The 23,083-nt window shown below is 63.0% G+C and overlaps 3 protein-coding genes across 4 annotated transcripts; 2 read left to right on the top strand and 1 right to left on the bottom strand.

Annotated features, from left to right (window-relative positions):
* Positions 1-131: 131 nt before the first annotated feature.
* On the top strand, positions 132-6,737 carry SYDE1 (synapse defective Rho GTPase homolog 1). The gene is made up of 8 exons (XM_075025237.1): positions 132-250; positions 1,835-2,515; positions 3,189-3,932; positions 4,008-4,222; positions 4,310-4,436; positions 4,538-4,695; positions 5,108-5,357; positions 5,779-6,737. The coding sequence occupies exons 1-8, from the start codon at positions 163-165 to the stop codon at positions 6,204-6,206; spliced, it is 2,691 nt and encodes an 896-aa protein (XP_074881338.1). The 5' UTR covers positions 132-162; the 3' UTR covers positions 6,207-6,737.
* An 802-nt stretch (positions 6,738-7,539) lies between these two features.
* HACL2 (2-hydroxyacyl-CoA lyase 2) lies at positions 7,540-15,638 on the bottom strand. 2 transcript variants are annotated; one of them, XM_075025238.1, is made up of 17 exons: positions 15,532-15,638; positions 14,620-14,657; positions 13,483-13,618; positions 13,150-13,351; positions 12,529-12,656; positions 12,301-12,439; positions 11,976-12,087; positions 11,781-11,880; positions 11,068-11,165; positions 10,174-10,310; positions 9,964-10,098; positions 9,763-9,877; positions 8,860-9,029; positions 8,699-8,769; positions 8,539-8,610; positions 8,329-8,434; positions 7,540-7,874 (listed from the first exon to the last, which is right to left on the bottom strand). In XM_075025238.1, the coding sequence occupies exons 3-17, from the start codon at positions 13,594-13,596 to the stop codon at positions 7,696-7,698; spliced, it is 1,878 nt and encodes a 625-aa protein (XP_074881339.1). In that variant the 5' UTR covers positions 13,597-13,618; positions 14,620-14,657; positions 15,532-15,638; the 3' UTR covers positions 7,540-7,695. The 2 variants fall into 2 exon arrangements, with proteins under 2 accessions (XP_074881339.1, XP_074881340.1); XM_075025239.1 differs by lacking the exon at positions 15,532-15,638 and adding an exon at positions 15,424-15,441.
* A 1,861-nt stretch (positions 15,639-17,499) lies between these two features.
* LOC142030474 (uncharacterized) lies at positions 17,500-21,002 on the top strand. The gene is made up of 3 exons (XM_075026708.1): positions 17,500-17,706; positions 19,476-19,509; positions 20,439-21,002. The coding sequence occupies exons 1-3, from the start codon at positions 17,500-17,502 to the stop codon at positions 20,855-20,857; spliced, it is 660 nt and encodes a 219-aa protein (XP_074882809.1). The 3' UTR covers positions 20,858-21,002.
* Positions 21,003-23,083: the final 2,081 nt, after the last annotated feature.

Here is a 23,083-nt window from a genome sequence, read left to right as displayed (position 1 = left end):
GGGGGAGGGCGACGGCGACGAAGGGCCTGAGGGGGGACCGGGGTTGGGTTGAGGGGACCGAGAGGGGCTGAAAGGGGACCTGGGCGAGGCCGAGGAGGTGGAGGGGCCGGGGGTCGCCCAGGGGTGTGAGGGGACCCCGGTGAGGGGGGAGCGGGGCGGGAGATGGCGGAGCCGTTGCTGCGGCGGACCTTCTCCCGCCTGAGGGGCCGCGACCGCCCGCGGGGCAAGAAGGCGGACGCCAAGGACAGAGGTACGGACAACAGCACCCCCCCCCTCCCCAAACATTACCCCAGGCTCCCTTCGACACCCCCCACCTCAAGGAAGGGACACCCCCCCAAAGGAAGGGACCCCCCCCAGGGAAGCGACCCCCCACCTCAAGGAAGGGACCCCCCCCCTCAAGGAAGGGACCCCCCCAGAGGAAGGGACCACCCCCTCAAAGAGGGGACCCCCCCCCAAGGAAGGGACCCCCCCCCAGGGAAGGGAGCCCCCCTCAAGGAGGGGACACCCCCCAGAGGAAGGGACCCCCCCCCCAAGGAAGGGACCCCCCCCATCACCCTGGGGTCCCTCCTGCGTCCCGTCCCGTCCCCCCCCTCCAAGGAAGGGTCCTCCATCACTCTGGGGTCCTGTACCCTAAAGAAGAGGCCTGTCCCATCACCCTGGGGTCACTCCTGCCCATCCCCAGCCCCCCCCCCCCCAAAAAAGGAAGGGACCCCCCCCCAAGGAAGATACCCCATCGCTTCGGGGTTATATACCCCAAAGAAGAGAGCCCCCATCACTCTGGGGTCCCTTTTGCCCCCCCCCAAGAAGGGACCCCTCAAGGAAGGGTCCCCCATCACCCAGGGTCCCTCCTGCCCCCCATGGAAGGGACCCCCATCACCCTGGGGTCCCTTCTGCTCCCCCCCCCCCGAAGGGATATCTCCCACCCCCCCCAGAAAGGGTCTCCCATTACCCTGGGGTCCTGTTCCCCCAGCAAGCCCCCCCCCCCCCATGTCCCAATTTTCCCTCCTGCCCCCCAAGGAAGGGGCACCCATCACCCCAGCTCCCTCAGTACCCTACAGCAATTGGGGGTGTCCCCCACCCAGGTCCCTCCTGCCCCCACCACACATCTCTGGAGGAGCCCCACACCAAGCCATGGTGTCATGGGGCTCGGGGGGGGATTCTGGGGATTGTGGGGGTCCATGGGGTGCCACGGTGGGGGGGCTGTGGGTGCAGGGGGATTGGGCTGCACAGGGTAAAGGGGTGCGAGGGGAGATTGGGATGCACAAGTTGGAGGGATGCAGACAACGTGGGGGGGGGCCACAAATGAACTGGGGGGGGTGTGCAGGGAATGGGGGTGCACTATTGGGGTGACCCCCCCTGTGTGTGTGTGTGTGAGGCAGGGGGGACAGGACCCTGCCTTGCGGCACAGAGCCAAGGGACACAGGCAGAGCCACCCCCATCCCTATTGGGGTGCAGCCCTGTCCCTATTGGGGTGCAGAGGGGTTCAGCCGTGCCCCCCCCCCCCCCCCCATTTCCTTGCCGGGGCTCCCCTTGCCCACACCAGGGCGGTGGGAGCACGGCCACGGGTCCGGCCAGCAGTAAACAACCGGAAATCCCGCTTGGCAAGGGGCTACGCGCAGCTGCCTGCGCCTGCCCGCCGCCCCGGCAGAGCCGGCATGGGGAAGGGGGGTCCCATTCGGGACGGCAACGGATTCGGGTTGAGGATGGTGGGTGGTGTGGCGAAATGCTTGGTGGGGACGGGACGAGAGAAAGAGGTCCTTGTGTCCCGGTGGGCTCCCCGTTGGTGTTTTGGGAACCCCCGTACTCAGCCCAGCTCTTTTCCTTCCTCCCGCAGAGCATCCTCCGCCAAGCCCCGATTCTCCGGTGGACCCTGAGGCGGCATCGGTGGAGCCGGTGCCGGCAGCATCCCGCAAGCAAAACTGGGCCCGGTTTTCCTGCGGCGGCCGCGATGAGAGGCAGCTACTGCCTCCCAAAGCCGCACCAGATCCGGCAGATGCCGGCAAGCCGGACCCTGCTGCTAGCAGTCCCCGGCCCGGCATCGAGCAGCCCAGCGAGGAAGACGTGGAGCCGGCGGAGGAAGCCGAGGCGGTGAACGGCTCTGGGGAGCTGGGTGGTCTCAGTAGGAGCCCTGGGCACGGTGCCTACCTGCAGAGCTTGGAGCGGAGCAGCCGGCACTGGGTGCTGTCATCGGTGAAGGGACCAGGCCTGGATGAGCCGGGCGGTGGAGCTGAGGTGGATGCCGGCACTGCTGGCAGTGAGGGCGAGATTTGGTACAATCCCATCCCTGAAGATGAGGACCCCCAGCCTGGGAGCTCCTGGAAGACATGGAGCGGAGGGAGTCGTGACATCGAGAGGGGCCATGGTGGGGAGTCACCCCCGAAGACGGGTAGGGAAGACCCCCCCCGTGGTAGTTTGGGGATGGCAGAGAGTTCCGGACCTCGCAGCGGCACGGCCTCAGCGCTGTCCACGGCTGGCCGAGGAGAGGAGTCGGGAGCCAGCAGGACCCAGGCTTGTGGTGAGGGGCGGCACGTGACTACGGGTCAGGGAGAGGTGGGACAGTGGTGGCCCCCGGTCCCCCAAAGCCCTTGTCCTCCTGTCACCCCTCCAGGAGAGTGTCCCCTGGACATGGTCCTGTCTCCATCTGCAGTACCCTGTGGTCTTTGTCCTTTCTCTGTCCCCCATGAGGTTTCCTGGACCCTGTGGTCCCTAAACCTGATAGTCCCTGTTCCTGGTGTCCCCTGTACCCCATGGTCCCCAGACCCAATGGTCCGTGTCCCCGGACCCCATGGTCCCTGTCCCCTAGGACAGCATCATCCTGATCCCTTGGTCCCCATCCCTTCCCTATCCCCAGGCCAGTGGTTCCTGTCCCTTCCCAGAAGGGACCTCACCATCCCTGTCCCCAAGGATGTCTCCTGGACCCTACAGTCCCCATCCCTTCCCCATCCCCCAGGAGACCGTTCTCCGGACCCCACAGTCCCTGACCCCCCCCAGGGAAGTGTCCCCCAGACCCTGTAGTCCCTATCCCTTCCCTGTCCCCCAGGACATTGTGCCTGTCCCGTCCCCCCGCCACCCCATCCCATGGGACCCTCCCTCCACCCCACGGCAGTTTCCGGGGAGCAGCCCTGTCCCACCCAGGCTTCCCAGTGCACCCCCCCAGGACCCACTCACCCCTTTTTCCCCCCCCACAGTGAAGATGCCGATCCCATGTGTGAGCTCGGGGACAGGGCTGACCACCCCCTCGCCCCCTGCCAGCCCCAAGAAGGGCCGTTCCCTCAACAAGGTGAAGTCCCCAGGTACCGTACGTCGTCTCTCCATGAAGATGAAGAAGCTGCCGGAGCTACGGAGGAAGCTGAGCCTACGCAGCCCCCGTCCCCGGGGCCAAGAGGGTGGCACCTCACCCTCCGAAAGCCGCAAGGAATCCAGCAACGTCATCAGCCGCTACCACCTAGACAGCAGCGTGGCTTCACGGCCAGGGCTGCCACGAGCCAAAGCGGCTGGCAAAGGCGGCTACTTGAGTGACGGCGACTCCCCGGAGCTGCCGGCTAAAGCCGGGGTGCGTGCCGAACCGGAGGATGGGGAAAACGGGCTGGATGTGGGCGCTTTCCGCCCCTACAGCTGCGGGGAGATGCCGCCACGGTGCGGGCAACACATCTCGGGGCTGGTGAGCGTCCACCTCCACGGCGTGCAGGACCTGAAGCCACCACGGGCCGAAGCCCGGGAGGTTTTCTGCGTCTTGCAGGTGGACGCGGCCAACCGGGCTCGCACGGCTTTGCTGCCCTGCAAGACGGCGTTCCTCGGCCTCAACCACACCTTCAACCTGGAGCTGGAGGGTGCCCGGCACCTCAAGGTGATCGTCTTCTCCTGGGATCCCACCTCCTGCCGCAACCGTCTCTGCTGCCACGGCACTGTGGTCCTGCCCCACATCTTCAGAGGTACGGCCGGGTGGTGGGGTCGGTTTGGGTTTTGGTGACTTGGCACCCTGTTGATGGCACCGCTCGGCTCCACAGGTTGCCGGGCCCAGCAGCTGGCGGTGCGGCTGCAACCTCGCGGTATCCTCTACTCCAAATTCACTTTGGTGGAGCAGTGGGACAGTCCTGGTGATCGGGAACCCCGTGTCTTCGGCGTGGAGCTGGGCCAGCTGGTGGAGAGGGAGAAGACGGCCACCAAAGTGCCTCTGCTCATCCAGAAATGCGTGGCTGAGATAGAGAAACGAGGGCTGAAGGTGAGCAGGGACTTATGGTGACGGCTGTAGGGGGCTGCAGTGGATGAACCCCCCCCAAAACCACGGTGACGGTGTCCCCGTTTGCAGGTGGTGGGATTGTACCGGCTCTGCGGCTCAGCCGCTGTCAAGAAAGAGCTTCGTGATGCCTTTGAGAGGGACAGCGCGGCCGTGACGCTCTCAGAGCAGCTCTACCCCGACATCAACGTCATCACGGGTGGGTGCTCGTTCTGGGGTGGGGGTGCCCCTGCAGGTTCCTGTGCACCCCACGGGACCACGCTTGATGTCCCGTCCCCCCCTGCGTCCTGTCACCTGCAGGGATCCTCAAGGATTACCTGCGGGAGCTGCCCACGCCGCTCATCACCCCCACACTCTACCACGTTGTGCTGGAGGCCATGGCCAAGCGACCCCCCCGGACGCCCCCAGGAGAGAGGGATGCTGTCACACTGCTCGACTGCCTGCCCGACGTTGAGAAGGTGAGTGCCCAGTGCCGAAAAGATGGGTGCCCAGCACCAAAAAAGGGGGTGCCCAGTTGTGGTGAGGGATTACGGGGGGGGATCCCGTTGCTGCTCAGCCCCGTGGTCTCCCCCCATCCCAACTCGCCACTGCAGACAGTCCTTATTTCTTGACCTGTGACATGGGGCACGTCCCTGTGTCAACTCCCTACTCAGGACCCCCCCAAGATTTTTTTGGGGGGGGAGCAGGTCTTCACATTCCTCTGATATTTAAGTATTTATTTCCACCTCTGCATTCACTGTGTGACTCGGCCCCAGGGACCATCCGCAGCCAAGTCCCCTGGGGCGATTCCCCTTTGGTCTGTTTTGGGAGGGTGTGGGACAACGGGGTGGCATCAGAGGACATCCCTGTTGATGCCACCTTGTCCCCCAGGCCACGCTGACGCGGCTCCTGGACCACCTCAGCCTGGTGGCCTCCTTCCACGATTTCAACCGCATGAACTCGCAGAACATCGCCGTCTGCTTCGGGCCCGTCCTGCTCACCCAGAACCAGGAGCCCCGGCGCTCTGGCACCGGTACCGGCACCGGCAACCGCAGCTATGCCCACAGCGAGGACATCGCCAGCGCCGTTGACTTCAAGAGGCACATCGAGGTGTTGCATTACCTGCTGCAGGCCTGGCCGGGTGAGCAGTGTAGGGGGGACACCTGCACCCCCCACCCATTTTGGGGGGGCTTTTTGCACAGCGACTACCTGGGCCACCATTGATGGCAGCAGCTCCAGGGGTCTGTGACCCCCATATCATTGCTCTTGGGGGGGCCTCCTGGCTCTGGAAGGCATCTGTGCCCCCCCCGCCATGTGTCACCATCCCCAGCAGCTGCTCCAGTGGTCTGTGACCCCCATATTGCTGCCATGGGCCCCCCCCCGCCTCCATTCCCAGTAGCTGGTCAATGCCCCCCCAGCCATCCAACACCTCTCCTGGGGTCTCCCAGTTTCTTGCTGGTCTGCACCCCCCCCCCCCCCAATCCCAGCAGAAGTTCTGTGGCCCCGCCAACACCAACAAACCTCCTGGTGACAGCCCCCCACCTTTACCGCTCTCTCTGCAGCCCCCCGCTTGGCCTCAGCCCCCCAATTTCGGGAGGGAGCACAGCCCAGTTGCCCGCAGCAGCAACGGGGGCCACCGCTGCGACTGGACCTACTGGAGAGCACGGTGGTGGCCCGTCACCGTCCCCGAGGACCGGAGAGCCCCCCCAGCAACCGCTACGCCGGTGACTGGAGCATCTGCGACCACCAATTCCTACTGGTACCTGGCACGGCCAGTGATGCCGACTACGACGAGGTGGCAGCCGGTGATGGTGAGACCGGGGTGCCGGCGCGGCGGACCCCGCACCGGCGGACCCTCTTCGTGGCTGATTTCGCCCTGGGTGAGGAGCCCGAGGCGCCCTTCGGCCCCCGCCTCAACCTCAAGGACTTTGACGCGCTCATCCTCGACCTCGAGCGGGAGCTTGCCAAGCAGATCAACGTCTGCCTGTGAGACCGGCGCCAAGGCCAGTGCCAGTGCCAACGCCAACGCCGACACCGGTGACGATGCTGACACTGGTGCTGATGCTGATACCGGTGCTGATGCTGATACCAGTGACGATGCCAACACCGGTGCCAATGCAGAGACCGATGCCGATACCAGTACTGATGCCGAAACTGGTACCAATGCCGATACCGACGCCGGTGCCGATGCCGCCACCGGTGCGAGAGCGACCAAAAAAAAAGCAGCACTTGCCTCTAGTTGCCTTCGATTTGCACAGTGCCGAGTAGGAGGGACCCCAACGGCGAGGGTGATGTCACCTTCGGTGAGGTGAGGGCCCCCCCAAACAGCCCCAGCTCCAATTCCGCCCCCATTGCTTTTTTTTTTTGGAGGGGGGGGGATGTGGGGCTCGCTGCCTCTTGCTCGGCTTTTTTTTTATTTTATATGGCCAAATTTTACCCTCAAGTGCCTGTTCACCCCCTTCTCCCTTCCCTGGTGGCCCCCTCAGGCTGCCCCCCCCCCCCCCCAAAAAAAAACCAAAACCAGTATTAAGAAATATTGACAAGGGTCTATGACCTCCATCGCTCAGGCTGGGGCGGGGGGGATGCCACCCTCCATGCTCCCCCAAACCCTCTTCCCTGCTGCATGTGCACCCCAGGGAGGGTGATGGGGCTCCCTCCTGGCACCCATGCCCAGCCTGGGTGGCAGTGGGGACCCCCACCTTCACTGAGCCCCCCCCATTTTCTAGCCCCCCCCCCCGCCCCAAGGTGGGGGCTACTGGTACGGGAGCACTGAGCTTTATTTATTACTCGAGCTTTGTGTGCGTGTGTACGCGTGGATGGACGGCAGACGCTGTCACCACAGCCTGCAACAAAATAAACCCAAACAAAACCCCCTTTTTACGCCCAAAATAAACCCACTGCCAGTGTTACAATGGGGAGAGGGGGTCCCCAAAATACACACACACCCCCCTCCCCAAAACCAGCCTCACTCAGTATTAGCCTTAAAGGAACCAGCTGAATGTGAAACCACCGGCCCGGCCGGGCTGAGCCACCAGTGTTAAAGCGCCCGGGCAAGGGGTGCAGGCAGGCCTGGGGGGGGTAGGGGTGACAAAGCTGTCCCCTGACCCCCCCCCCCCGGGGTGGCCTGACCCCCCCTTGCCCTGCCACTGCCTTGTCACCCTCACCAGCAATAAATGACACAAGCTGCACTCGCTGCCAGGCCTTCTGCGTGTGTTGGTGTGATGCTGTCTCGATGGGGGGTGGTGGGGGGGTGACAGTCCCCAAAGTGTCACTTAGGGTGTCCTAGGGTGTCGGCACCCAAATTGATGGCACAGGACGGTGGGTGGGGGCAGACAGTGCTGCTTTATTGCCGAGGAGGGGGGACATGCAGCTGTCCCCTGGGTTGGGTGTGCGGCACCGGTGTCACCCAAACCCACCCCTTTCCTTGGTCCCTCCTGCCCCGCCGGGGGCATGGCCAGGACATTTTGGGGACACTGTCCCTAGACGGAGATGGAACCGTCACGGAAGTTGGTCTTGCCGATGAGGGCGTTGATGAGGACGGGATGGCCTTGGCGACACGTGTCCTGCGCAGCACGGAGGATGGCATCCAGCCGCTCACGGTCCTGGCGACCCACCACGAAGCCTTTGCCACCCAGAGCTTCGGCCACTGCATGGTAGTCTGTAGGGAGGGGACAGCGGTGGTGGCCTTGTCACCTCCATGGGACTGGCTTGATAATTGGGGTGATACAGGGCCACTGGGCATGGCTTGACCCAGGGTGACACGGTGCCACCAGGCATGGCCAGATCTTCCCAAGGGTGACACAGGTCCACCAGGCACAGTCCAATTGTCCCTGGAGGTGACGGTCCCCAAAGCTATGTGATGCCACCAGGCATGGCCTGGTCCTCCCCAGAGTGATGTGGTGACCCCCAGCACAGCTCAATCTACCCCAGGGTGACACGGTGCCACTGGGCATGGCTCGATCCAAGGTGACATGATGCCACCAGGCATGGCTCCATCCACCCCAGGGTGACGTGGTGACACCAGGCATGGCTCAATCTACCCTAAGATGACATGGGGTCAACCCAGGTGTCCCCCAAATGTGGGGACAAAGCAGGGTGGGGACAGTACTCACCCAGGTACTCGAGGCCACACGCCACGTTGCTTCCCAGCAAAGCCACTTGCTCCCGGGAAATCTGGCTCCAGCACGCGTCATTGCCCACCAGCGCGATGACAGGCGTCTGTAGGGGACAAAGCACAGGGCCACCGCGCCCCGGTGACACCCCGGGATGGTGACAAGACCCCATTTCCCCCCGACCTCACCCCATTTTTGGCACCATCTGACCTTGTGCCGCACAAAGGTGTCGAACTCCATCAAGCTGTAGCCCAGCGAGCCGTCACCGTAGAGGACCCAAACCTGGCGCCGGGGAGGGGACAAACACCATGAGGCCACATAGTAGGTGGCGCGGTGATCGCCGTCCCCATGGGCCACCGCAGCCCCGTACCTCCGCGTCGGGACGGCAGAGCTTGGCGCCGAGCGCGAACCCTCCGCCGACTCCCAATGTGCCGAAAGCTCCTGCGGAGATGACAGCCGGCGGTGTCACCCGTGTGTGGCCCCGCTACGGTGACAGCGTGCCTGGGGCTGGTGGGGGTGGGGGGTTCTTACCGGGGTCCAGCCAGGCGAGGGGACGTCGGGGACGGACGATGTAGGCGGCGGTACCCACAAAGTCCCCCCCGTCGGCTACGAGGAGGCTCTCAGGGGGCAGCAGCGCATCCAGGCGGTGCAGCAGGTCCAGGGGGTTCAGGTGTTGCGGGGTGGGGGTTGCTGCCTTCTCCCTGTTGGGGGGAGACACCCCACACCCCCCCCCCGGGCAAGGAAGAGGTGGGTGGGATCCTCGAAGAATGGGGATGGGGGCTCCCCCATCCCAGTTGGAAATGGGTTGGGATCCCCCAAGGACTGGGAATGCCCACCCCCCAAGTTGAAAATGGGTTGAGATCCCCCAAAACTGGAAATGGGGAGCCCCCAGAAAGGGGCTGGGATCCCCCCACCCAAACAGGCCACCAATCCATACCCCTCCCTGTCCCCAGCCCAGTCCCTGTCCCCAGCCCTGACGCCACCCTTATTCTTGTGCCCGTCCCTGTCCCCATGCCCATCCCTATCCAACACCATCCCTGTTCTTGTGCCCATCCCTGTCCTCATCCCTGTGTCCCCATGCTTGTCCCCATGCCCATCCCTATCCCTGTCCCCGTCCCAGTCCCTGAGCCTCTCCCTGTCCCCGTTCCCATCCTCCTGCCTGTCCCCATCCCTGTCTCCATCTGTGCCTGTCCCTGTTCCCATGCTCGTCCCCGTCCCCATGCCTACCACTGTCCCCATGCCTGTCCCCATCTCCTTGCCTGTCCCTGTGGTTGTCCCCATCCCTGTCCCCATCTCTGTGCCTGTTCCCGTCCCCGTCCCCATGCCTGTCCCCATCTCCGTGCCTGTCCCTGAGCCTGTCCCTACCCCTGTCCCCATCCCTGTCCTCAGCCTCATCCTCATCCCCATCCCTGTCCCCGTCCCATGCATGCTCACCGGTTAGCCTGCTCCTTTTTCCGATCGGCTTCACGCAGCCCCTCCAGCCACTCACCGGGGCAGGCGTAGCCCCGCAGGCTCCGCGCCAACCGCACCACGAAGGAGGCTGCGTCTCCTGCCGAGAACGCCCAACTCATCGCACCCCACGCCACCCATTTCAGGCAGGGGCTGGGGACCCAGGGCTGGGGTTAAGGGTCTCACCTTGCACGGCGAGCCGGGGTTTCCAGAAGACATCGGAATTACGGAGGAGCTGCGCCCGGTCCCGGTTAACGGCCACGATGACGGCGCGGCGACTGAAAAGGCGCCCGTAGGAGAGGCGAAAATCACAGACGGCGCCTTGGGGACACACACAGGGTGTCAGGATGGGGATGGGGAAGCGGCGGGTGTCGCGTGCGTGTCCCACCCCAGTACCTGCCAGCAGCACCAGGTCGGCATCGCGGAGGGCGTCGCGGCGGTTCTGGCGCAGGAGGAGGGGGCTGCCGGGGGGGAGAAGCCCCCGTGCTGCTCCCCCAAGGTAGCAGGGGATGCCCAGGGCCTCCAGCGCCGTGCTGCAGGTAGGTGGGCATCAGCACGCACCAAAACCGGCTCGGTCGGGCTCCAAAATGGCTCGGTTTAGCCCCAAAACCAGCTCGGTTAGGGTCCCAAACTAGCTTAGTTGGAGACCCATACTGCCTTGGTTTGGCCCCAAAACCAACTCAGTCAGGGCCCCAAACTGGCTCAGTTTGGCCCCAAAACCACCTCTGTCAGAGCCCCAAAACTGGCTCAGTTTGGCCCAAGACCAGCTTGGTTTGGCCCCAAAACTTGGCTCAGTTGAGCCCAAGAACTCGTTCAGTCAGACCCAAATCTGGCTCATCTGTGCCCACACTGGCTGGTTGATCCCTAAAGCAGCTCATCTGACCCCAAATTGGCTGATCTGTCCCCAAACCTGCTCAGCCCTCTGTCCCCGAATCATCTCACCAGACCCCAAATTGGCTGAACTGTCCCCAAACCTGCTCAGCCATCCGTCCCCAAATCATCTCACCAGACCCCAAATTGGCTGAACCATTCCCAAACCCAGCTCAACTGTCCCCAAACCAGCTCATCCATCCCCCAAACCAGCTCATCCATCCCCCAAACTGGTTCAGCTGTCCCCAAATCATTACACCAGCCCCCAGATTGGCTGATCAGTCCCCAAACCCAGCTCAACTGTCCCCAAACCGGTTCGTCCATCCCCAAACTAGCTCAGCAGCCCCCAAATTGGCTCCACCATCCCCAGACCGGTTCATCCATCCCCAAACCAGTTCATCCATCCCCAAAACATCTCACCGCAGCTCCTCGGCCGGTGTGGGTGGCAGCATGGCCTGGCTGCCCACCAGCACCAGCGGCTTCGTGGCCCGGCTCACCAGCTCCGCACATCGCTGCACCTGTGTGCGACCCAAAACCACCTCGATTAGCCCCAAAAAAACGCTTCGGTCGGGCGCCAAAAACCAGCTCGGTCAGCCCCAAAACCAGCCCTATTTGGGCACCAAAAATCCAGCTCAGTAAGCACCAAAACTGGCTCAGTTGGGCACCAAACCTGGCAAGGTTAGCCCCAAAATCCAGCCCTATTGAACCCCAAAACTGGCTTAGCTGAGCCCCAAAACCAGTTCAGTTGGGCCCTGAAACTGGCTCAGCTAAACCCCAAAACTGGCTCAGCTGATCCCAAAATCAGCTCTGCTGAGCCCCAAAACTGGCTCAAGTCAGCCCCAAAAACCAGCTCAGCTGAGCCCCAAAACTGGCTCAGTCAGCCCCAAAAACCAGCTCAGCTAAGCCCCAATATCAGCTCTGCTGAGCCCCAAAACTGGCTCAGCCCCAAAAACCAGCTCAGCTGATCCCCCAAAACTGGCTCAACTAAGCCCTAAAATCAGCCCAGTTTAGCCCCCAAACTGGGTCAGCTGAACCCCAAAACCAGCTGTTTTCAGCCCAAACCCCAGCTCTGCCTTACCCCAAACCTGCCCCAACCAGCCCCCAAACCCATCCCAATCCCCCCCAAAACCCACCTCATCCTCGGTGGCCAGCGGCACCTGCACGGGCAACGGGGACACATCCCGGGGCTCCCAGGCACCCGCGAAGAGGTTACGGATGTAGTTTTGGAGGTACCTACCGGGGGAGGGGGGGGTGGATATTGGGGTGCTGGGGCCCCTTGGGGTGCCAGCAGCACCCTAGGGTGCTGGGGGCGGGGGGCTGCAACTCACCACTGGACCACTTTTCCCTGCAGCCCCCGGGCGTTCTTGGTGCCACCGATCTCCTTCTCGACCACGTGGAAGGGGTAAAGCACATCGATGGGGAGCTCCATGAAGACGGGTCCTATAAAATTGGGGTGCAGACGGTGCCCCCAGTGTCACCCCGAAACCGTTTGGGGGGGCTAAACCCCCCCTCCCAATTCAAACAGTGGCACCCCAAAACACCACCACCCCAAAACACCACTGTAAACCACCCCGGGTGACCCGTGGTAGGGAAGGAAACCCATCGCCCAAGCATTCTGGGGGTGTTTTGGGGGGGACCCCTCCAATTTTTTACCAGGGGTCCCCGACTGCGCGGTGGCGATGGCTTTGCGGAGGGTGGGGACGATGTCACGGACGGCGCGCACCGAGACGCACGCTTTGCAGAGCGTCTTGAAGAGCGAGAGCTGGTCGATGTCCTGCAGCGCTCCCCGACCCTGCGAGAAAAATGAGCCTTGAACCCCCAAAAACGGGGGAACACCCCCAAGAAATGGGTCCGAGAGGGAATTTCTTTGGTCTCCCTCACCTTCTGCAGCGAGGCGGCTGCTCCCCCGATGAGCAGCAACGGTGACTCGGCCATCTGGGCGTTCTTGATGGCCGTCACCGCGTTGGTGACGCCGGGACCGGCGGTGACGGCAGCAACACCAATGCGACCTGTGGGGAAATGGGGGGGGGGCGTGGAAGTGGATCCCTCTGCACCCGATTTTTGGCCAGTGATTCCGGGCATGTCTGGTTGCTCATCTCGTTGGCACGCAAACGGCTGAATTAGCTCTGGGGGGGGAAGAATGGGGACAAAACCCACCATGGAGTGACCCTGGACACCCACAAAGTCTTTGAACCCTCCTTGGCTCAACCAGAACGCCACCAAGCTGGGACACCCCAAAATCCTCCATCCGTTGGGGCAGGAGAAGGTGCTGGCCGTGGGGTCACCTTCTCCTCATCCTGTCCTCACCAGAGCTGCCAAATTAGCTCCGGCAGGAGAGATAAATGGGGACAAAACCCACCACGGAAGGACCCTGGACACCCACAAAGTCTTTGAACTCTTCTCCGCTCAACCAGAACCCCACCAAGCTGGGACACCCCAAAATCCTCCATCTGTTGGGGCAGGAGAAGGTGCTGGCCATGGGATCCCCGTCCATATCCGCACCAGAGAGCCTGGAGACAGCATCGGCGGCGAAGACGGCGGTGGCCTCATGCCGGGTGTCCACCACACGGATGCCCACCTTCTCGCTGGCCACCAAGATGGGTGAGATGTGGCCACCAGCCAAGGCGAAGAGGAAACGGACGCCGTGTGCCTTCAGCACCTCCGCCACCAACTCACCACCGTGCCGGGGGCTTCGGGGGTCTACCTGCACGGTGAGGAGATCACCGGGAAGGTGTACACGGTGTCGCCATCCCTTTGCCGAGCCACCGGCTGGGATCGCTTCAAAAATAGGCGTTTTTTGGCAAAACCACGGTGTTCTCACCCGTTTCATCCTACCTTATGCCAGAGCTGGTAGAGGAGCCCCAAGCGATACGCCATCCCCAACAGCACCGCTGCCAGCACCGCCAGGAGCCCGGCACAGGCGTAGCCGATGCCGGCGAGGAGATCCATGGGGATGCCGGTGTGCCGGGAGCTGGAAAATGTTGCCAGGATGGAGGCAAAAAAACAAACCCATGAGATGGGGTTGCACCGACTGGGGATGTGCCAAAACCACCGCGGCACGGTGCCACCATCCCCAGACCCTGGTGAACTGAACCCGGATTAACTGAACCTGGTTTAATTGAACAGAATTAATTGAACCTGGTTTAATTGAACCCAGTTTAACTGAGCCCGGTTTAACTGAGCCCAGTGAATTGAACCTGGTTTCACTGAGCCCAGTTTAATCAAACTTGGTGAACTGAACTCAGTTTAATTGAACCTAATGAACTGAACTTGCTCAGCTGAACCCAGTTTAATGAAACCAAGTTTAATTGAACCCAGTTTGACTGAACGCAGTTTAATTGAACCCAGTAAACCCAGTTTAACTGAACCCAGTAAATTGAACCCAGTTTAAATGAACCTGGTTTAATTGAACCCGGTTTAATCGAACCTGACTCACTCCACCCCATTTAATCAAGCCCGGTTTAACTAAACCCAATGAACTGAACACAGTTTAATTGAACCCAGTGAATTGGATCCAGTTTAATTGAACCGTTTAATTGAACCCAGTACCACTTCTCCAGCTCAACCTGGGCGCCAGCCCAAACCCAGCTCGTTTGCATAATTACCCCCTAACAAAGGTGGTGGCGGAAGCAGCGCCCTGGCGTCAGTCTGCCGCAATTCTTGGCGCGGGCGTAATGACCCAAAGGGAAGAGGCGGATGATACCAAACCCAGCCTAATTTTCCCCAAAATACACACGGGTTTAGCCACTTCCCACACCCCGAGCAGATTCAGACGCCGGATTTTCTCCTTAAACCCCAATTTCCCCCTTTTGGGGCTTAAAAAAAGGCGTGTGGGTGTTGCAGCTCACCAGCGGCAAACGCAAGAGCGGAATGGGGCAAAAAAAGGCTCAAATTGGGCAAAATAATCCCATTTGGGGGGGCGGTTTTGGGGTTCGGTGTGTGTTGCCCCCCTCCCACCCAGGATGGCGGTACCTGCTGGGTGATGATGGCGGCGAGGTAACGACGGGTCCCTGTGACAAAGGGGACAAGCTCAATCCTGGGGTTTTTTACCCCGTTTTGGTGGTTCCCTCTGTCCCCAAGGCCACCCCATTGTCCCTCCATCCCTGTGGCCACCCTTGTCCCAACTACGTCGTGTGTCCCCCCCCCCCATTCTTGGTGTCCCCCTTCTCCTTATGGTCACCCCAACACTGTGGCCACCCCATCCCGCTTGTCCCCCCTGTCCCCACGGCCACCCCGTCCCACCTGACCTCCCCCCATCCTTAGTGTGTGTGTGTCCCCCCTTGTCCTTATGGTCACCCTGAACCTGTGGCCACCCCACCCTTGCAGTGTGTGTGTGTCCCCCCTTTCCACGGCCACCTCTCAGGTCACTCCTGTCCCTGTGGTCACCCTGTCCTTGCTGTCCGTCCCCCCCCCCCATGACCACCCCCCCCTCGCTGTCACCCCCCCCATGACCACCCCCACCTTGCTGTCACCCCCCGCCCGTCCACGTCCACCCTGCCCTGTCCCACCCCTACAGCCACCCCTGTCCCTAGTGTGTGTACCCCCCCAGACCTGTGACACCCCAGAGACGCCCCCCCAAACCCCTTGCTCACCCCAGTCCCCCCATTACTGTGCCCCCCCCGACCCCAGACACCCCCCCCCCCACGTTATTACTCCCCCCAGGGCCTCGGGACACTCCCCTCCACCAAGGGGGACCCCCCCCCACCAAGGGAACCCCCTGTCCCCCCCAATAACCCACCCCGGGTCTGGGATCACCCCCCCCTCCCCCGCAGCCACCTGCCCTTCCCGGAAGCGCGGCGCCTCACAACCCCGCCCACACCTGTCGACCCCGCCCACAATTCCAAAGCCACGCCCCGATCCCCACCCTTGACCACGCCCCCATACCTTCGGAGGAGGGAGGGGGAGGGGGGGAGGGTGTAAACCCGCCGCCTCCCAGCGTTCCCCGGCGCCTGAGTCACGTGACGCCCCCTTCCGGCCCCGCCCGTCCCCCCGCGGGCGCGCTGGCGTCACTCGTCCGCGCGGCGCCCTCACCGCCTCCCCGCAGCGGGGGGCGCTGATTGGCGGGTCGCGGGGAGGGGCGGGGCCACTCTCGTCCATGGGGGGGACCGGGCGGGGCTAGCGAGGGGCGGGGCCAGAGGAAGGGGCGGGGCGGAAGGCGGGGCCTGGCAGGGGAGTCTCCCATGGGGGAACCCCCCTGGGGGGCTTTTAGGTAGAGGTCTCGCGTGGGAGGGGGGAGTAACATGGGGGGGCTCAGGGGTCTCCCATGGGGGGTGGGGGTCTCCCATGGGGGTCCCATTTCTTGGGGGGGGTTTAACATGTGGGGGCTCATTTGGGGGGGTCTCCCATGGGGGGTCTCCCATGGGGGGTCTCCCATGGGGGTCCCATTTTGGGGGGGTTAACATGGGGGGGCTCATTTGTGGGGGGCTCACTTGAGGGGTCTCCCATGGGTGTGGTCTCCCATGGGGGTCCCATTTCGGGGGGGGTTAACATGAGGGGCTCATTTGGGGGTCTCACTTGGGGGGGTCTCCCATGGGGGGGGTGTTGCTTGCAGGTCTCACTTGGGGGGGGTCACCCACGGGGGTCTCTCTTGGTGGGGGTGTCCCACTTGGGAGGTTTCACATGGGGCGGGTCTCCCACGGAGTTTCCCGTGGGGGTCTCTCATGGGGGGGGGGCTAACAAAGGGGGTGGTCTCCCACGGGTCTTCATGGGGGAGTGGGTGTCCCCCTTGGGTGGGGGTCTCAGACTTTACCCCACACGAGTGCTCACAACCGCCTGCAGAAACACGCGTGGGCACATCTTCACATTCCCTCCGGGAACCTGCCTCACCCTCCAAAACCCCTTCCCGGTCCCGGTCCCGTTCCCCACCCGGGGGTTGGGGGGGGGGGGGGGCAGAAATTCCGGCCCGGCTCCGCGGCAGGAAACTCCGTGGCTCCGTCACGACCGGGGGAGGCGAAATCCCCGTGGGGAGGGGTAGGCGGGGGGGGGGGCACTTCCCCTCCGCCGTGACGTCACCGCCGGGCACCCAACACCCCCCCCCAAAATAAAAATTGCTCCCTAGGGTGCTAAAGGCACCCAAGTGTCGGGGCACCCAACGATGGGGGGGGCTGGGCGGTCCCCGGACCCCTGGGTCCCAATTCCAGCCCGCCCCCCCCCCCGGTGTCCCCCGGGCTCCCCCCGCCCCCGGTTCCTCCCCGGTCTGTCCCCACCCCCGGTGCCGGTCTGTCCCTACCCCCCCGCCCCTCCCCGCTGTCACCCGGACCCGCCCCGGTCCCACCCAGTGTCTCCCCCCCGGTGTCAGTCAGCCCCCCCCGGTGTCAATTTGTGTCCCCCCCGTGTCAATCTGTCCCTTCCCAGTGTCAATCAGCCCCCCCGGGTGTCAATCTGCCCCCCCCCCGTGTCAATCTGTCCCTCCCTGGTGTCAATCTGTCCCCCCCCCGGTGTCAATTTGTCCCCCCCGTGTCAATCTGCCCCCCCCCGTGTCAATCTGTCCCTCCCCGGTGTCAGTTTGTCGTCCCCCCCGTGTCAGTCTGTCCCCCCCCGGTGTCAATCTGTCCCTTCCCGGTGTCAATTTGTCCCCCCCCCGGTGTCAGTCTGTCCCTCCCCAGTGTCAGTCTGTCCCCCCCCAGTGTCAGTCTGTCCCTCCCCCGGTGTCAGTCTGTCCCCCCCCCGGTGTCAGTCTGTCCCTCCCCCGGTGTCGGTCTGTCCCTCCCCGGTGTCGGTCTGTCCCTCCCCTGTCCCTCCCCCCGGTGTCCCCGTCCCCTCCCCGGTGTCCCCGTCCCGTCCCCCCCCCCCCCCGCCCCGGTCCCTCCCCGTCCCTCTATAAGGCGGCTCCGCCGTTCGGTCCCCGCCACGATGCCACCGCTCGGCGACCCCGAGACCCCCCCGCTGCCTCCCTGCCCGTGCCGGTGTCCGTCCCGGTGCCGGTGCCGGTACCGGAGCCGGTGCCGTTGCCTCCTCCTCCCGGTCCTCGCCGCTCTCGGAGCCGCCGCTCTCGGAGCCGCCGTCGCCGCCACGGTCACCCTCGTCCTGGGGGTCAGCCCCGGGGGGACCCCGCCGCAGGTGGGCACCGGGAAGGGGGGCTGGGGGTCCGGCCGGCCGTCTGGCCGGCTGTCCGGTTGGCCAGGCGTCCGGTTGGCCGGGTGTCCGTCTGTCTGTCCTGGTGGCCGGGCGTCTGTCCGGTTGTCCCAAGTGTCCGGGTGTCCGGTTGTCCGGGGGGTCTGTCTGTCCGGTTGTCCTGGTGTCCGTCCGTCTGGGTGTCCATCTGTCTGGTTGTCCAAGTGTCCTTCTGTACAGGTGTCCATCTGTCTGGTTGTCCAGGTTTCTCTCTGTCCAGGTGTCTGGGTGTCCATCTGTCTGGTTGTCTGTCTGTCCAGTTGTCCATCTGTCTGGTTGTCCAGGTTTCTCTCTGTCCAGGTGTCTGGGTGTCCGTCTGTCTGGTTGTCTGTCTGTCCAGTTGTCCAAGTCTCCGTCTGTCCAGGTGTCCAGGTGTCTGTCCAGTAGTTCTGGTGTCCATCTGTCCATCTCTCTGGTTGTCCAAGTGTCTGTCTGTCCCGGTGTCCATCTGTCCAGTTGTCCTGGCGCCTGCCTGTCCATCTGTCCAGGTGTCCATCTATCTGGTTGTCCATCTCTCTGGTTGTCCAACTGTCTGTCCTGGTCTCCATCCATCCATCTGTCCGGTTGTCCAGGTGTCCGTCTTGTCCAGGTGTCCATCTTGTCCAGATGTCCATCTGGCCCAGTGTCTATCCGTCCTGGTGTCTGTCTATCTGTCCGTCCCGGTGTCCATCAGTCTGTCTGTCCATCACTCTGGGTGTCCATCTGTCTCGGTGTCCATCCATCCAAGTGTCCGGTCGCCTGTCTGTCCAGGTGTTCGTCCAGGTGTCCATCTGTCCATCTGTCTGGGTGTCCAGTTATCAGTCTGGGTGTCCATCTATCCACCCATCCCGGTGTCTACCTGGGCGTCCAGTTGTCTGTCTGTCTGTCAGGATGTGCATCTAGGTGGCTGTCCAGATGTCCATCCAGGTGTCCATCCATCTGGGTGTTCCTCTTGCCCAGGGGTCTGTCCGTCTGTCTGTCTGCGTGTCCATCGGTCCAGGCGTCTGTCCACATGTCTGTCTTTCCAGGTGCCCAGGTGTCCATCCATCCGGCTGTCCGTCCATCCACATGTCTGTGTACCTGTCTGTCTGCCCGGGTGTCCATCCCACTGTTCCGGTGTCACTCTGTCCTGGTGTCTCCACTGGTGTCCATCCACCTGGGTGTCCAGCTGTCTGCCCAGGGGTCCGTCCATCTGTCCAAGTGTCCCTCTGGGTGTCCATCTGTCTGAGTGTCCGTCTGTCCATCTGGGTGTCTGTCCAGGTATCCGCCCATCCCTCTGGATGTCCATCCACCCGGGTGTCTGTCCATCCCGGCTTCCCCCCACTCCCCCCCATCCTTCTGGGTGTCCGTTCCTCCGCGTGTCCGGGCGTCCATCCGGGCTGCACATCCTGCTGGTGTCCGTCTGTCCCCAGGGACCCGCGGGGTGTCAATCCACCTGGCTTGGGGGGGGGGGGGGAGTAAGGAAGATGCATCAGGCATCCAACACCCCCCCCAACCCCCGTGCCTCAGTTTCCCATCCCCAAAGGCGCCAAATCCTCCCCCACCCCCAAATCCAGGGGTTGCCCCCTCCCCTGGGGACCCCCCAAAATACCCGACGGGGTGCTGGAAAGTCCCCAAATCCCGATGCGACACCTAACTTCCCCTTCACCGGGGCGGGGGGGGCACGACGACTCATGGAGATGAGGATGCTCGACTCCTTCCCGTCCCCCTGACGCTCTCTTTCCTCTTCCTTGCAGGTTGCTACGGCCGCCCACATGCTGCTGAGTGCTGGTAAGTCCCCCCAGGCCTGAGGCCACGGTGAGGGGCTCCAGGGAAAGCGGTGGCGGCGGGGGGACAGGACACGAGAGAGGGAGGGGGGGGTTAGTCCTTCCATAGGCGGCTCGCCCAGTCATCTCGAAAACGTCGCGCGGGTTCCTCCTTCCGCCCTCGGAGAGGAAACGTCATCCCTGGCCTGGAGCATCTGGGGGTGTCACAGGGCGGCCGCGGTGCCCAGGGCGTCATGGAGTGTCCCCGGGGTGTCACGGAGCATCCTGTGTCCTTGTGGTACCCAGGGTGTCACGGAGCATCTTCTGTCCCTGTGGTACCCAGGGTGTCACGGAGCATCCTCCGTCCCTGTGGTCCCCAGGGTGTCATGGCCCATCTTCTGTCCGTGTGGTCCCCGGGGTGTCACGGAGCATCCTCCGTCCCTGTGGTACCCGGGGTGTCATGGCCCATCCTCCCTCCCTGTGGTACCCGGGGTGTCATGGAGCATCCTCCGTCCTTGTGGTACCCGGGGTGTCATGGAGCATCCTCCATCCCTGTGGTCCCCGGGGTGTCACGGAGCATCTTCTGTCCCTGTGGTCCCCAGGGTGTCACGGAGCATCCTCCCTCCCTGCAGTGTCACAGAGCATCCCCTGTCCCCAGGGTCTCACAGAGCATCTTCTGTCCCTGTCATCCCCCGGTGCCATCCCAGGTACCCCTGGGTGGGCTGCAGTGCCTCGGGGGCATCGAGGAGGGCTGCAGCACCCATCTCCCGTTGGGGGCACCCACTACCAAGGAGGAGCACCCATTTCCCATCAGAGACATCCCGTGTCCCATCAGGGCCACCCCATATTCCATCAAGGACCTCCAATCTCCCCTTGGGGCACCCGTCTCCCATCAGGAGCACCCATCACCGACCAGGGTCACCCACCACCCCTCTCCCTTCTTCTCCCCCCCAGGCTCCTTGGAGGTTGGAAGACTCGGTTGGCGCTACGAGGAAGGCATCAACGGCGTCTTCCTCAGCAGTGACGTACAGGTGACAGACGGGCGGCTGCGGGTGACAACGGGTGGCCTCTACCTCTTCTACGGCCAATTTGCCGTCACCTGCACGGCATCTACCTGTGCCCCCGGCACCGTCACCCTCCAGCTCCAGCGCACTGGTTCAGAGCCCCCACTGCTCGCCGTGCCGTTGGCGCTACCTGACGACGCGGGATCCCATCCGGCACGTTCTGGTTTGGCCCAAGCCGTGGGGCAACTCCAGCGCGGGGACGTCCTCCACCTCAACCTGACTGGGAACCTGTCTGGGGACGGGTGGCAGCTGGCACAGGACAAGAGGGAAAGCAATTTTGTGGGGCTGCTGCGTATCGCCGGGGAGTGACGCGTGGGGTGGCGAGGGGGTGACCGGTGGGGTACGAGGCTGGTCACCCTCCTGGTTGGAGGTTGGGGACATCTGGGGACATTGCTGACCTCCATGTCTGGAGATTTGGGTCCCAAGACCCCCATGACCAGAGATTTGGGGACATGTGGGGACACTGCTGACCTCCGTGTCTGGAGATTTGGGTCCCAAGACCCCCATGACCAGAGATCTGGGGACATCAAGGGACATTTCTGGCCTCCATGCCTGGAGATTTGGGTCCCAAGACCCCCCATGACCAGAGATTTGGGGACATGTGGGGACACTGCTGACCTCCGTGTCTGGAGATTTGGGTGCCAAACCCCTCCCCGCTTGGAGGTTGGGGACATCAAGGGACTTTGCAGAGCCTCATGCTGGAGACCTGGGGACATCAAGGGACCTTGGACACCCCCATGCTGGCCATTCAGGGACCCCAATGCTGGACACTTGGGGACACCAAGGAACTTCACAGACCCCATTTTGGGGACACTGGGGACCGTGGAGACCCCCGTGCCCAGAGACATGGGGGGTCCCTGCTGGTCCCCCCCCCCCAGCCGGCCTGGGGGCACCCCTCCCCCCCTAAATTATTATCTGGCGCTCGGAGGCGCTTTATTTATTGTTTAATAAATTTATTTATGATTTCCAGTGTCCCAAAATGGCCTTAATTGCCCCCCAAAAAGTGGGACACCCCCCGGAGCCACCCTCCTCCCAGGGGTGTCACTGGCCTGGCCGCCTGGGTTGCCACACGTTCGTGCAGAGCATTGCGTGTGTGCGCGCGCAAATACACGCGCACATACATGTCCACGCACAGACGTGTGCGCATGCAAACACACATACGTAAGCATACGGCCAGGTGCGCACGCACAGGCACGCGCAAAAGCAAGAACGTTGGCAAACGCACATACGTGTGCGCGTGCACATGCGTGTGCCACGCGCGCGTGTATGCAAATACGTGTGCAATGCGCGTGCATGTGCAAATGCAAATAGGTGTGCAATGCACATGCGTGTGCAAATGCAAATACGCATACGTGTGTGCACGCCCAGATGTGTGCAAACGCAAGTACACCTGCAAACGCCCATCTACATACGTGTGCATAAGCACACGCGTGGGCAATCCCCGCCTCATGCCCCACTTTCTTAGGTGCTGCAGTCCCGCTGTTTAGAGGAAAAAAAAAAAAACCAAAAAAAACAAACCAAAAAACCAAAACCCAAGCGTCTGGGTTTTGCAAGGGGGGGCCCCAACCCCCACGGTCCCCCCCGGTCCCAGTTCCCCCCCCACCGCTGTGGCCTCCAGCAGCAGGAAATCCTCCCCGTGTCACCCTCGCATGAGGACCGTGCACTGCTTGCACGAGGAGGTGGAAGGGACCCAGGTCCTGGGGGGGGGGATGACGACACACATCTTGGGGTTCAAGTGTCCCCCCCAAATCCTGGATTCACACACACACACACACACCCCGAGCAGGGAGAAAAGGGGGGGCACAACCTCATAGCAGCCAGCAGAGAATCTCCACTTCAAAAGGTAAAGGGCGCTTGGGAATTGGGAAGGGCTGGTTTGGCCCAATCCCCCCCCCCCCCCCCAAATAGCCCCTGATCCCCCCAAATTTGCCCTTGAGCCCCCCCGAATTTCTCCTAACCTCCATTTTCCCACCCATTGCCCCTCCCAGACTCCTAGATTTGCCCCTGCACCCCCAAATCTGCCCCGGACCCCCCCAATATACTCCAGTCCCCCCCCCAATTTGCGCCTGCACCCCCAGATTTGCCCTGACCCCCAATATTTACCCCCAAATGCCCCAGACACCCCAAATTTGCCCTAGCCCCCCCACTTTGCCCCTACACCCCCAGATTTGCCCTAGACTGCCCCAATCTGCCCCTGAACACCAATATTTGCCCCAGACCCCCCCAATTTATCCCAGACCCTTCCAATACACCCCAGCCCCCCTCCAATTTGCCCCTGCACCCCCAATTTTCCTTGACATCCCCCAGTTTACTCCCGCACCCCCAACATTTGCCCCAGCCCCCCCAATTTGCCCCAGCCCCCCCAATATACCCCAGCCTGCCCCCCAGATTTTCCCTAGACTACCCCAATCTGCCCCTGCCCTCCCAACATTTACCCCAGACCCCCACAATTTTCCCCAGGCCCCCCCTAATATACCTCAGACCCCCCCCCAAATTTGCCCTTGCCCCCCCCCCCCAATTTGCCCCTGCACCACC

The sequence above is a fragment of the Buteo buteo genome, chromosome 4 (genome assembly GCF_964188355.1).
Source record: "Buteo buteo chromosome 4, bButBut1.hap1.1, whole genome shotgun sequence".
Lineage (NCBI taxonomy): Eukaryota > Metazoa > Chordata > Aves > Accipitriformes > Accipitridae > Buteo > Buteo buteo.
Note: the sequence above shows the minus strand (reverse complement) of the source record. Positions and strands in the feature narration are given on the sequence as shown.

Excerpts from the sequence above, each read along its gene's own strand:
- SYDE1 (XM_075025237.1), top strand. The coding sequence starts at position 163 with ATGGCGGAGCCGTTGCTGCGGCGGACCTTCTCCCGCCTGAGGGGCCGC. Across the intron at positions 4,437-4,537 it reads CGACATCAACGTCATCACGG|GGATCCTCAAGGATTACCTG; the intron begins GTGGGTGCTCGT and ends TGTCACCTGCAG. Across the intron at positions 4,696-5,107 it reads GCCTGCCCGACGTTGAGAAG|GCCACGCTGACGCGGCTCCT; the intron begins GTGAGTGCCCAG and ends CTTGTCCCCCAG.
- LOC142030474 (XM_075026708.1), top strand. The coding sequence starts at position 17,500 with ATGCCACCGCTCGGCGACCCCGAGACCCCCCCGCTGCCTCCCTGCCCG. Across the intron at positions 17,707-19,475 it reads CCGGGGGGACCCCGCCGCAG|GTTGCTACGGCCGCCCACAT; the intron begins GTGGGCACCGGG and ends TCTTCCTTGCAG. Across the intron at positions 19,510-20,438 it reads CCACATGCTGCTGAGTGCTG|GCTCCTTGGAGGTTGGAAGA; the intron begins GTAAGTCCCCCC and ends TCTCCCCCCCAG.
- HACL2 (XM_075025238.1), bottom strand. The coding sequence starts at position 13,596 with ATGGATCTCCTCGCCGGCATCGGCTACGCCTGTGCCGGGCTCCTGGCG. Across the intron at positions 12,088-12,300 it reads CGCGCAGTCGGGGACCCCTG|GACCCGTCTTCATGGAGCTC; the intron begins GTAAAAAATTGG and ends CCAATTTTATAG. Across the intron at positions 8,611-8,698 it reads TCTGCCGTCCCGACGCGGAG|GTTTGGGTCCTCTACGGTGA; the intron begins GTACGGGGCTGC and ends CCCCGGCGCCAG.